Source organism: Manacus vitellinus, unplaced genomic scaffold (assembly GCF_001715985.3).
Source record: "Manacus vitellinus isolate BGI_N305 unplaced genomic scaffold, ASM171598v3 scaffold_17_pilon, whole genome shotgun sequence".
Taxonomy (NCBI): domain Eukaryota; kingdom Metazoa; phylum Chordata; class Aves; order Passeriformes; family Pipridae; genus Manacus; species Manacus vitellinus.
The window spans coordinates 13,338,003-13,351,674 of record NW_021939256.1 but is presented as its reverse complement, the minus strand read 5'-3'; the positions used below and the strand labels follow the sequence as shown (position 1 = coordinate 13,351,674).

At 37.9% G+C, this 13,672-nt stretch overlaps 1 protein-coding gene across 3 annotated transcripts in view; it reads right to left on the bottom strand.

The window, feature by feature from the left end:
* MTRR (5-methyltetrahydrofolate-homocysteine methyltransferase reductase) overlaps positions 1-13,672 on the bottom strand; it is a 29,867-nt gene that overhangs the window by 15,162 nt on the left and 1,033 nt on the right. The window contains exons 3-7 of one of the 3 annotated variants that reach the window (XM_018070118.2): positions 11,515-11,696; positions 7,708-7,861; positions 4,725-4,842; positions 3,436-3,808; positions 416-538 (exon numbers count right to left, since the gene is read on the bottom strand). In XM_018070118.2, the coding sequence (XP_017925607.1) occupies positions 416-538; positions 3,436-3,808; positions 4,725-4,842; positions 7,708-7,861; positions 11,515-11,658 (912 nt within the window). In that variant the 5' untranslated portion in view covers positions 11,659-11,696. The remainder of the gene's footprint in view (positions 1-415; positions 539-3,435; positions 3,809-4,724; positions 4,843-7,707; positions 7,862-11,514; positions 11,697-13,672) is intronic. The other 2 variants (XM_018070120.2, XM_018070121.2) reach the window with 2 other exon arrangements.

The following is a 13,672-nucleotide window of genomic DNA, read 5'->3' as shown; positions in this document are numbered from 1 at the left end:
GTGTAGATTATCCATCACAAGGAACAGTCACAATTTACTACAGTTTCTGAATATTCTTCAAGTTGTATACTTATAAACTGAAAGATCATTCATTTTCAACATTCCCTGATCACCTATCTCCACTGCAAATTCCCTTCAAAATGCTATTTCAATCAGTACAATATCCACAGAACAACAAAGAAATTAATTTGACACCTTATTTCTGTTTTGACTTCCAGGAAGTCCTATTTTTCAGTGAATAAATCAAACTTCCCATTTACAAAATAGATCAGTGTAAGCTAACATTTTATTGTACAGGGAATTATTTTTTTTTAAACAGTCAAATAAATAATTTCCCCTCCAGTTATTATATATAACACACATGCTTTCCACCCTTTATTTTCACCCACTAAAGAAAAAGCCATCACTAACTTACTGAAATATCAAGTTCTAAGAGCAAAGCGGTTTTTATTGCATCTTCTCTAGTGAGCTGAACTGCTTTTGTAACTGGCACTTCAAAGGTTGTTTCCTCCGAGATAAGTGAGGACAGATGTGGATTCTGAAAAAGAAGATACAAAAGCTTACACTAAAAATGCAAATCAGCTGAATGACAGCTTAGTATGACATACAGGAATTAGTATTGATACAGGTGGTTTTTTTAAACAATCTTGGAAAACAACTCAAAACAATGAGGAAAAACACGGATCTTCTGTATTCATAGAGAGTTTTGCTCTACATTTTTAGAAATTGCATCTAAGTAGCAGCATACATATATTCAATTATAAAAAGTCAGTAGGCTTGAACAGTCTAATGGGTCTACTTTATTATCAAATGCAGCTAGCTGTTTCATTTTTCACAAGCTGCCCTGAAAATAGCCAATTAGAGAATGGCATTTATGTTAAACCCCAGAAAACTCCTGCCTAATTAAAGGATTACCAGGTGTGTAGAATGGACATAAAAAGTAAGAACAGAAGCTACATCACTGCAGATTCACAGCCTAAGACTTTGGGGTCAATATGGGGCTATTATTATGGGCAACTTATAAGAGGACTTAAATTTAGAGCTAATCAGCAAACCCCACACTACAAATCAGCATCATGTTATACCACAACATTTCTATACAGGTAAAAATGTGCCCCAAGAATTGCAAATGTGCACCAAAAATAATTTCAGATCACATCTGTCAAAGGCTGTCACTTGAAGATCAGACTGCAGCCCTCATTTCTCCATCACTATAGTCAGCAAGTTTCACTTGACATCAATGCTGACAAAAAAGAAGAGGTGGTAAAGATACCATAACAATATTCTCTGAAATGTAAAGGAAATATTCTACCAACAAGAGAATATTTGTTAATCTGAAGATTTCCTATTTAAAAAAAGAAGATAAGAGAATCACTTAAGACCAACAGTTGGAAGTTTTTTTTATTCTCTTAAAATTTTGGTGATTAATGGCCTGGGCAATAATCAAGTCATTGGGCATCAGTTGGACTGTGGTAATTGTCTACATTTGTATTCCCTCCAAATCAAGTTCAAGGCATAATGAAATCAAGATTTAAGCTAAACTGTATTATCTTACACTAGCCACAAATGCTTAAGCCTGTTACTGCTCTGGCATTAATAAGCAGCAGCTTGTTAATTCAACGCTGAGACTCAACAGCCCAAAACACAGATCACATAAGTAACTAGAGAGATCGTGTACCCAGCCTTCTTTAAATGACAGGGAGCCTCTCTTTGGAGATATCCAAAATTCAAGTTGATGCATTTCAAAACACACCAACTTCAGCTGTACTTGCCAAAAAATATCCATGCCTGTTCCAATGTGATGTAACAAAAAAGGACTTGCATTGTTTCATACCTGCAAAACCAAACATGACCCTATACAGAACCTAGTTGTTGACAAGATCCAGCCAACTGTGTCAAAAATAGTGCCAAAACAAAAAAACCCAAACATGTATTTGATTATTTCCAAGGCTTGAGACAACCAACCAGCTTTATATGTGAAATCTGGACTATAATCTTTTTAATCTGCCACTGAATTCCAGACTAGAAGATTCAGTTTTTTCCATCTGCTGTTCAAAAGTAAAATTTACTTTTCTCTACTTTCAGAAAATTTAGGCATCAATATTAGAACCTGATGAACTATTTCAGAGATCAGTCTGAATATATACGGACTTTAAGAAAATGGGCTCTTCTAAGCACTGTAGCACCACTTTCAACTCAACTATTAGTCTTTAATTGACGAATACCTCTAAATCATAAATCTCCAAAAATTTAACTGGGATTATTAAATTCAACAACCTGAGCAACACCAACCACAAAATGAGGTTTATAAAAAAAAACCAAAATTATCCAGTGTTTAAATCCATACACTCTAAACTAATTCTATTAGCTAGACTAAGTGATTCTCTCAGCACTACCATTAACACCCAACAGAGAGTGTCACACTAAAGGGTTTTCATGATCATGAGCAGCCACATCAGAGGACTGGGCCCAGGAACCCCATCTCAGCTCAGTCCTGGATCTTCAGCCCTGTCTGAGCTACATTACAAGAGATGATTCAGCAGCTCAGTCAAAACCATGTCTATCATCGGACTCAGATCCTGTTGATCCAGGCCTGGATCTTGAGAACAGACCAAATTCTTGTGTTGGCCCCAGACCTGCCTCATTCCCACAAACTTGCCTGATGATCTGCATTCTTGGCTGATCCTGGCTGCAACCTCCTGGTTTGCATTGCTTGGATATTGTGGGATAGTGCTGGCTGTGCTACCGCACTCAGCTTCTGATTCCCAGTCATTTAAAGAACAACCAGACTTCACTGATTCCTTGCACGGATAACCAAAACACCTGCCCTTGGCAGGCACCCAGAAAAGTCTGAGTCACGCTTGACAACAGGAGATAGTTCCCAGCTCATGCTAATTCTTCCTTTTGTACAGTAGGTCTTTGTTTAACATGGCTTCATAGGAAAAGCACACTGGTTTTTGATCTATAGTTCATCTTCCATTTCCAATAGTAAAATTATGATCATGTTTTTACAATAGCCAAGTTTCTCTGTTGGTAAGTATGCAGCAAGACTCTGAGTAATTTAGAGCCTCTTAATGCATTCTGAAAGTACTAAAAATTGAACAGAAACTGTACTATACTCCTTACTACAGGAAGATGTTTTCACCAGCATAACATAAGCCACTGATGATCTGAATTCTTGCCTTTCTGACAGTGCAATGCCAAATTACTATTTAGCTAAATTTTATCTTGACATAAGTGTTCATAACTCATATGGTGGAAACTACATTTTCACAATATAAATGGGCCTTTCACTTAAAATTCAAAAACCTCCTGTACCCGGGGAAATATCTCCTTTATGTAAGTATTCACTGCTCTTTTGAGCTGCATGTAGGAGTATACACTCATACTCCTACGAGAGCTGGAGGCTTTTACCACTCAAAGTGAAGTCCTTACCTCACCATGAGTGCCTTGAAACTGCATCTCTATGTATTCTGGTGGCAGGGCAGGAATATTAAGAGCAGACTGGGAGAGAGGAGGGATGGAATTCACAAGTGAAGGTTCGGTGTTTCTAGCTGGAGTCACAAGATTAATGTCATCCACTTTCTGTGACAGAACATCAGAACTCTTCGCTCCCTCATCTTCTAGCTTCAAGTTCTGTACTTCAGAGCTTAAGTTCAGTTCATGCACAACATGTGGAGCTGGAGAGAGAGAGCTAGTAACAGCATCGACAACATTGTTCATGCCTTCTTTTTCTTTCTGCAATAGCAATGCTTCCTTGAGAGCAAGCCAAAGTCCATCAATCCAAGGATCAACCACTAATTCCAAACTGGGAATGGAGGGAAAAAAAAAGAAGAAATGCATGGATAAATTATTATGACTTTCTGGACTGTTAATTTAGAAATAATGAAAAGACAACAAAAACTAAAACATTGCTAACTTTCTATTTTAATATATAACTGTGGCTGTTATCAAGATTATTTCTTTGTTTTAAAAAAATTACTTAGTTGCTAGCACTATGTAAATTTATGGAGTCTAAAATGTATAACAGCCTCACTCTTCTTCCAGTTTCTCATTTTTATTTTCATACGCTGAACTTGATGACAGGAAGTTGAAGGAATGGTACCAGAATATACAACTTTTCATTGTGCTACAGCAACATCAATAGCTTACACTAATGGTCCATTTTTATTATTTTAGAACACAAGATGTAAGTTTTATGGTTATGAAAATGTTGTGTTCAACTGCCTTGCATCAGCATGCACAGAACCAATATAAGCTGCAGTTCAAAATAACTAAGACAAGACTGCAGCCTACTGGCCAGAAAGAGCAGCAGAGCAGTGAGGGAGTTGTTTTCTTACATAATTCCTCTACAGCAAACAAAAAAATCTTGTTACATAATTCCTCTACAGTCATCCTCCCTCCACTTCCCCCCCCCAAAAAAAAAGAGAAAAAACAGGTTACATTTATAATCCCTCCACTTACTCTGAACTACATAATTTCTAAAACTGCTAAATATTCTCTATTTTCCCAGATATTACAAATGTTTGCTCACACTTTAAAAATAGTTTTACTTAATAACAGTTGAGATTGAAAAGGCATACTGTGCTCGGGTGGAACTCATTCCTACGAGGTGCTAAGTATCCAGGTTTAACAGATTTCAAATGGTTCAGAACACTTAGCCAAAAAAACATGCAAATATTGCATCTTGAAGAAATAAAATCATAAACTCATTCAGCTCTTACCCTACACAATCATCTGCTAATCCTGTGTCATAGAAGTGCTGGGCACCAAGTTCTTGAAGTCGTCGGTCTACTGTCTTTCCACCATTACAAAAGAACATGTACTCTGAATCTCCCAGACCTAGGAAATTCAAGGAAAGAGGAATCATGTCAATTAGGCAGCCACCCAGGCTACACAGACAAAGATCTGCAAAGATAACACAGGATTTTCTTGCAGGCAAATAGAAGAATCTGATATGTTGGAGCGAGTCCAGAGGAGGATCATCAAGTTGATTAGAGGGATGGAGTACCTCTCCTATGAAGAAGACTGAGAGAATTGGGACTGTTCAGTCTAGAAAAGAGAAGGCTTTGGGATGACCTAATTGCAGCCTTCCAGTACCTGAAGGGAGCCTACAGGAAAGATGGAGAGAGAGGATTTACAAGGGCAGGAAGTGATAGGAAAGGGGGAATGGCTTCAAATTGAAAGCAAATAGGTTTAGATTAGATATTAGGAAGAAATTCTTTACTGTGAGGGAGGTGAGGTTCTGGAACAGGTTGCCCAGGGAAGCTGTAGATGCCCCATCCCTGAAAGTGTTCAAGGCCAGGTTGCATGGAGCTCTGAGCAACTCGATCTAGTTAAAGGTGTCCCTGTCCATGGCAGGAGAGTTGGAACTAGAGGATCTTTAAGGTCCCTTCCAATGATTCTATGACATAATTACTTAAACACTTGTGCATGTAACTGTATTATTCAGATGCATGGAAAAATACTTACGTATATATGAACTTCAAACAAAATTGTGTTTGTCCCAAAATAGAGCTGAAAAAGTGGCTCCTCCATCACAAATATAGGACAGAGAAATATTCTGAAAAGACTTTGCTTTCAGTATTTCACAGTTTAGAAGAATGTTGCTTTAGTCTGAGGCTTTTAAAAAACACAAAACTCCTCTTACAGGAAAAATGTAAGGAACCAAAAAAAATGAAAAATAATATAACTGATAAGAAAGTAGGAAAATCTGAATGAAAGAATCTGGCCCAACAACCTCCTCCTCAGGAATCTAAGATTTCTTTGTTGATCTCATTTTAACTGCACTGGGTTTTCTGCCCTGTAACTATTGTGAAGATGTTCTATTAGAAGATGCTGAACAGTCAGTCAGGAAGTATGTCCATGGAGGATTTAAGAGGTCAACTAAAACACTGACCCACCTTAAAAGTGATCAGTAATTCTTAACAGATGCTTGTCTAACAATCCCAAAGACCACTGGTTAGGTAGTCTTCACACATTCTGTAAGTATCCACACCTCTGGTTCACTATCACTGTCAGAATTTTTCACAGCCTGTCTCTTTCTCATGTGCAATTCCAAACCACTAGATCCTTATTATTCCCACTTGTGCTGGTTTCCTCGTCATAGCTAGTATGAGGCCATGTTTTGGACTTGTGCTGGAAAGAGTGTTGATAACTCAGGGATGTTTTAGCTATTGCTGAGCAGTGCTGATACACAGAGTCAAGGCCTTTTCTGCTTCTCACTGCACTCCACCAGCAAAGAGGCTGGGGGTGCACAAGCTGGAAACAGCCATGACAGGTGACCCCAACTGACCAAAGGAACATTCCATACCATATGGCATCATGCATATAAAGCTGGGGGGAGAAGAAGGAGTGATGGCGTTTATTTTCCCAAATCACTGCGATGCGTGATGGAGCCCTGCTTTGCTGGAGATGGCTGAAATACCTGTCTATCCATGGAAAAGGGTAAATGAATTCCTTCTTTTGCTTTGCTTGTGTGTGCAGCTTTTGCTTTCTCTATTAAACCGTCTTTATCTCAGCCCATGAGTTTTATCACTTTTACCCCCACAATTCTCTGCCCCATCCTAAGACAGAGCAGGTAGGAGGAGTGAGAGAGCAGCTGTGGGGGGCTTGGTTGCTGGCTGGGGTTAAACCATGATGCCACCTAATAATGGACTATTCCTCTCTCCTTATAACAGCCTTTTTTTTCTTTTAAGAAGGCTTCTGCTCTTGCTCAAGTAAACACTTCATTGGACCAGCTGAAATGAATACCATGAATGTATTTTAAGACTGACAACTTTTTAGACTTGAATCATGTTATAACTTAGACACTATAATTTCTGCTACAACAGAAGTCATTATTAATACAATGCTTATCTTCATACATGCATATATGCGTTTAGTAAGCTATGAAAAACCTAACTATTTCACAAACTGTAATGTATAACTAGGCAATAGCACAACATCTCAAAACACTACATGACTGTGATGCATATATTTCAGACTTCCACATTATGTATCCAGTAGAAATTTCCTTCTAGTGAGCACCTTCCTCTCCAGACACCTAGAAATTTCCGCACTCCCAGCTATTAACTTAAAACTTGTCAGATAAAAATAACCTAGGTTCAAACAGATGTTTCTGGAGTTTGTTTATAAACACAATTTGAAAACTCAACAAACTGACCTTATCATCAGCTCAAGATACATCACATGCATTTTGCCAAATCTGTATTTTGCTTACCCATGTTTAAGATAATGTTACATTCCTTCTCTTGATAAATATGACATTCAAAATTTAAATATTACTGCAAATTTAAAGGGATGGGATGATCTTAAAAACCTTGTTTTTAAGAACATTTTATACTGCCTTTCCCTCTGTATAGAAAAATGCCCAGTGACTCACACAGTCAAGTAAACTAATCTAGTTCCTAGAGATCTGACATAAAATTAAAACTTTAACAGTTATAGATAGCTTACATCATATGTTTTTTATGCAAAGAAAATTAAACAATAAAAAATTACATTAGTAGCTTACATTCAGATAATTTCTGTGACATTTTTCCTTTACTGGTCATAGAGGACATTACACAAAAAAAGTGTTTATATTTTAAGAATTAATGTTTTATAAGCACTTAAAAAAACCAACCAACCTATTCAGAAGTAAAAAAGACAAAAATTACTCACTGACAGACAAGTTCTGCAATAATATAGAAAATACTAAATCACCTAGCAATCCATACTGGAGATGTGCGAAATGATCAGGTGGCAAGGTTGAGTCTTGAATTTTCTTTACAAACTTGCGGGCAGTGTCTGGTGGGTCTCCAGTACCAGTAGTGGAAATAACAATAACCACAGGATCCTTTTCTGTTTCCAGGTTATACTACAAACAGTAGGACAAGTTAAATTAAAAGGTGCCATTTGATACCTATTTGTGGCCTTAGATAATCTATCTTCCACCCTTCCTCTTCCCAAAGGTATGCAGAAAAACATTTAATTTCATTTTACCTATATTAAACCACAGAAAGTCTTTAAAGTAATTACAAGTCATTTTGGGGATGCAATTTATAATCTTGTTTGGAATTTTCAAGATCAGATTGGGTAAAGCCCTGAGGAACCTGCTCTGACCTCAACTGACCCTGCTGCAAGATAGCCTCATGAAGTCTCTTCCAACCTGAAATATCCTACGATCCCATACACAAATGTCAAACAGCAGCATTTTGAGCAGGCTAATACACACATGAAGAATACCTCAAAACTGCACTCAGCTTAAATATGCAACCCCTACAGTATTTAATTTGTCAAGTAGAAAAAGTATTTCTGTATATATGATCAAAAAACACCATAATTTCACACAGATAAGTGGAGTGTGGCCATACGAACTGTGGGGATCACTTCTAAGTTCCATTAAGTATCATTTGGTTCTGTCTGACAACTTCAATGTTACATCTCTTGCCACAAAAACACCCTGTGCTTTGGGAGAACTAAGGTAGCTCTGAACAGTGATAATCACTCACCGTACTCTATAGCCTGAGTAATTTTGGCCCCTTCACCCTGCCCCTAATTCACTTCTCTCCCCTTTGCTAACAGCGATCTTCCATATTTCCCAGTGTCATAGGGGCTACTCTCACTATACCAGGTTGACAAGAACTGCCTGTACTAGGGACCGTGTGTCAGTTCCATAAATTCGGGTCTCATGCAACCATTTATTACTTCTCAAGTAAAAATCATTCAGATTCTTTGATTATTCCACCTTTCCACCAATAGTGGGCTGGGCACCGTGCTAGCATGCTGTCGGTCAGGTCACCCACACAACTTGCTCTCAAAGCCTATAGCCTATAGCCTATGGGTTTTGAACCATGCAGCCAACCACTGACCTGGGTGAAACACAGCTCCACAGACACCTTGTTCAGGAGTGACCTCTGGAGGTCACCAACCCCACCCCACACCCCAAGCAGGACTAACTGCCATCGCTGCACTTGGTCAGCTACAACTGTGGCTGAATTTTGAAAACTTCTAAAGGGTAGAGATTCCCCTTTTCTTCTTTCATCCAGAAGAACTTCTCCACTAGTGTCACATCTGAGTTTATCAGATGGCAGTCAGTGGATTTGTCCTCCTGTTATACAGTTTTCTGCTGCCAAGAAGAGTTTGGCTCATGTAGGCTGCTATTAGATCACTCCTTAGCCTCATTTTTGCCATAATAAGCAACCTAAGCTCCTTCTACTGCTCCCTGGAGGTTGCAGTTTAAATTCTCTTCCAGCATTCCAAGTTTAATAAAAAAGTAGGGTTATGAGAAAATAAAGATTGTAACAAATGCTGTGTTTCACTTAAAGCAGTTTCAGGTCTGCAACTCAAAACTTCAGAGTTTGAGGAGTTATGTTCTAAACATTTCACTTCATAAATCATTCAAACCTTATCCCCTTGTCAAGCCATGTAAAAAATTACCTGACACCTACAACCCAAAATATTAGGAATACAGAGAAACAGAGTATAAAGGGGTTTTGCTATTAGCAGTGTTTCCAAATCCTTCCTGAAGAACCTAAAAGCAGTTGTATGGTCAACTTAAATTACTATTGGAACAGAGTCCCGCCTCTGACAGTGGCCTACAGCAGATGCCTAGAGAAGTGTAAGTGAACAGAGTAAGCATGCAAGGATATTCCCCAATTACTTTGCCAGACTTCAATGAGTTGCAGTCCAGGAACATTCCAAACAGAGGTTTTGTCTTTTACAAGTTCAGGTGAACTCCAAGTACCCACAAAATCCTGTGACTTCCAAAACTGAAGTATGAGTTGTACAAAAAAAGGCCTTAAGGGTCCTGTTGCAATAAGAACTCTGATTTTCAAAAGTTCCACAGCTGATTTGATAAGTACAAACACAACAGCTTCTGCAGTGCATTGCCACAGGTGACTACTGCATTTATAAACAAAAGCAAATTCTTCAAGTAAAGAAAGTAAAAGTCTAGTGGTATGACATAAGAATTCACTAAATTTACTAATTTACTGAAGGAAGACGACAGAATCAGACACCCAGGTTTGTCTTATCCAGAATAATACGTATCATGACAAATGCACTTATTCAGGTAACTCATCCAAGGCTGACTACACACATTGTGACCCAAGACGATCTCCATTCAGCCTCACATTTTTCACTGCTACTACCTCACTTCCACTTCATTTCAGTCTTCCATAAAAAGCAATCACCATAACCAAGCAAAGATTTATGACCTTTTCTCATCCATGAAACTGTAGGTGAGAGACACTACTTGGAAATAGCCAGTGTTTCTGAGATCTGAGCAGTATTTGACCATCCACTTTTGTATGGCAAGAGGATCACATTTATGAGTATTGGCTCTCTAGTCACCTACTCCATCCATACACCATCACAGCAATCCCTTTAAGTGATGACAAAATCTGAAAATACCCAACAGCTACATAAAGACGGACCTTCTAACTGACAAACAGGGAAAAAGCAGAATCTTATGTGATAAAATCTACAAAGCTGCAGAAATTACTTTTTTCTGCAGTGCCTAATTCTCAGATTCTCAATTCAGTACATATTTCTAGCTCATCATGAACTTGTAGCTCTGAGTTGTCTTGCCAAATTTGACAGAATAGATTTATTCAAGAGTAAAAATAGCCTGTCTACCACCTGTCAAATGCAAAAGAAATTAAATAGAATGATATAAGGAGAATCTTCACATTCCAGGCTGGCTGCGTAGAAGTATCTTTGTAATGTTCAGCTACATACTTAGTGAACATTCATTCAAAATATCTCACATTTTCAAGTGCATGAAAAAAAATCTTTCAGGTGTTATTTTCTTCTCATCCCACATGAAATACCAGGCTACCAGTTTTGATTGTTTTTTATGGTTTTTATATGCTTTTGTTTGAGAACATACAGTTGAAAGTACTTCGTGAAGGAAATTACACTCCATGTTGCTTTTAGTTAGACACTAATAGTTTTCATATTCTTACTCTTGGATAACAGCAAGTAACAAAAAGTCGCTTCCTTGCTCCAGACAAGCTTTTTATTTTTTTCTAGAATATAACTTGAGTGAATCCTGTGGTAACTGAAGTGAGCACATGTGCTAAGCAACACAAGAAGACCCCACAAAAGCTCCAGGCCATGCTGGAGCCCACAGTTAACAGCACACAGAACATCAATGCAACAAAAGAAACAGAACAGAGAGGGGGAAAAAAGTGCATCATTTCTAACAACACAAGACCACAATTACCCTACTGCATAAATAAATAGCTTTCAAGAAATCACTGAATTATTGTTAGAAGAGAGATGAAGATTTACAGTTCTAATAAAAAAAGTCACAAGAAACATGTATCTTTGGCAGAAGACTACTAAGCAACTGTGAGTATTGGTCCAAATTACTGATTCACAAGGAAAAAAATTTAAAATTCAATGGTATATTTTAGGTGGGTGCATCAGGTAGCCTTCATGATTATAAAGGGCCACCACTCAAGCACATGAAGAAAAATGCAGTTCTTAAATACTTATTTTTCAAAACAGTGTGGAGTATCTCACCTTATCCATTTCACTTATACAATGCATATCAGCTTCAAGTCCATGGGTACCTGCTTGCTGCCATATTTCCTCAGCTATGGCTTTTGCCTGCCCCTTTTGTGTTGCATAGAGGAGCAAAAACCTCCTTTTTGAATTACAGCACATTTCCCAAAACACAGGATTTTTACTTTTTTCTATAGACACTGCAGGGGAAAAAAGAATTAGAAAAAGTGAATTTATTGTAAGCAGAACAGTAAGATTTTACTTCGCTTATGACATTTAAAAGAGATACTTCAGAAACAATCTTAGAGAAATCTGCCATAGTGTAAAATAACACTCCTTCACAAAGTTCTCATAAGCAGTAGGATGAATGAGATGCATAACCTTATCCATTCACCTGTCCCATGAAAGTTTGAATCCAAGAAGTTTTCTTCCATGATTTTGACACAGAGAACACAACAGATGTAAGAAAAATTTCAAGAAGCAGTAAATAAGAAAGACAGAATGTTTTTCACATGGACATTACAAATTAATCTTCTGTCAATATTTTGTCATTGCTAAGGAGCTGCAGTAGAACTCAGATACACAGAATTACAACTGAGTAATTTTCAGTTCCCAACTTGAGATATTTTTCATGTGTCTGGGTCTCATTTGCTGTACTTCACCTATTGCCCCCACAGAGCTTCAGCTAGAGAAAGCCACATGCGCTGATTTATGGAAACCTGTGGCTATGTAATTTGAGGTATCTTTTTTCTGTTTCTCTCAAGGGAAAACAAACATGGTTCAATTGTATAAGAACAATATTGTACTGCATTGATATGGCAAGATATTTCCCCCCACAGTACTGTGGAAGTTTTCTCCTATGGGAATTTTTTTTAAAGCATAATTATACATCAGAAGTAGCAAAACTAAGTGATAGTTCTTAAGAGTACAGTGCCTGTAACACACGTGAATTCCATGAAAAGTGTATTTACTAGAAAATTTTGAGGTTTTCATTGTATTTTCTTCTACTACATTTTGCGTTATAGTTTTCACCTTAAATTGATTACATGTATTACCTCAAAATATTAATGATTACCCTAACAGTCATTTTAAATAAATTTGTTTACATAAACAGCTTCACGTGCATGTGCACAGAAGATGCATACAACAAAACAATACACACAATGATTCTTCACCCTCCTTTTCCAGAAGAAATACAAAGAAATGTGCTGACATGATAACTATGAAGATTCATATAAAATAGTGTAAATACAATTTAAATACCCTCAGATCCCTGGTGTAATGCAGATTCACCCGTGTGCTGTGTTTTCACCTAATTCTCTTGTCAGCAGGTGGCATCGCCCGACTAAAATTGGATAAACCCAATAAAGATGAAGCGGCATTTCATTACTATATTCTTTCTCATACCTCAAAAAGGGAGAGAGATAATCAGTTTTCCACTGGGACCACACTGTAGCATAGAAGCCTTCTATACACAAAAAGCTGAGGGGTAAGCTGCCAACATTATAACCAAGGGACTACCAACAGACTTCAAACAAGACTCAGCTTGGGAAGACATTCATGCTTGAGCAGCACAAAAATTTTAGTAGGGGGAAAGGAGAGGGTAACAGAAAGAACACCAGTCACAATGTGGTCTGACATGGTCAATGCTGCTCCAACAGCGCCATGACCTCTGCCCAGGTCAGGCAGAGCAGCCGCGGTCTCCGTAAGACATTGTAAGCTTATTCCACTCCACACACACAGCAACAATAAAGGGTGCAAAAAGTAATCATACCCATTTTTGGTGCATATATGTGAACTTGGGGAGAGTTTTTTTTACTGGTGAGTGGACTAGTAGATTGCATAGCAAAACTGGAGCAACTGCACTTCTTTCAGAAGGCATGTGGAAACAAGAGAATCCATGTGGCCAGAAGAGTGGATGATGCTGGAGATGCATATGCATCCTGAGAGGGTACTGTGTGTGTATGTAGCAGTGTGAATGCATCTTTGTGGGAATGGAAGAGGTCACAATTAGACAATTCCTTGGAATTAGATACAGAATGCTGTTTAAATATTTGTAGGCATTTATTTATTAACATTTTGTAAGTGCCTAGTCTCCTATCTGTTGCATTGTTGCTATTGATCTTGAATATGTAATTCAATCAACTGATTAAACAGTAGTTAATTTAACTCCCTA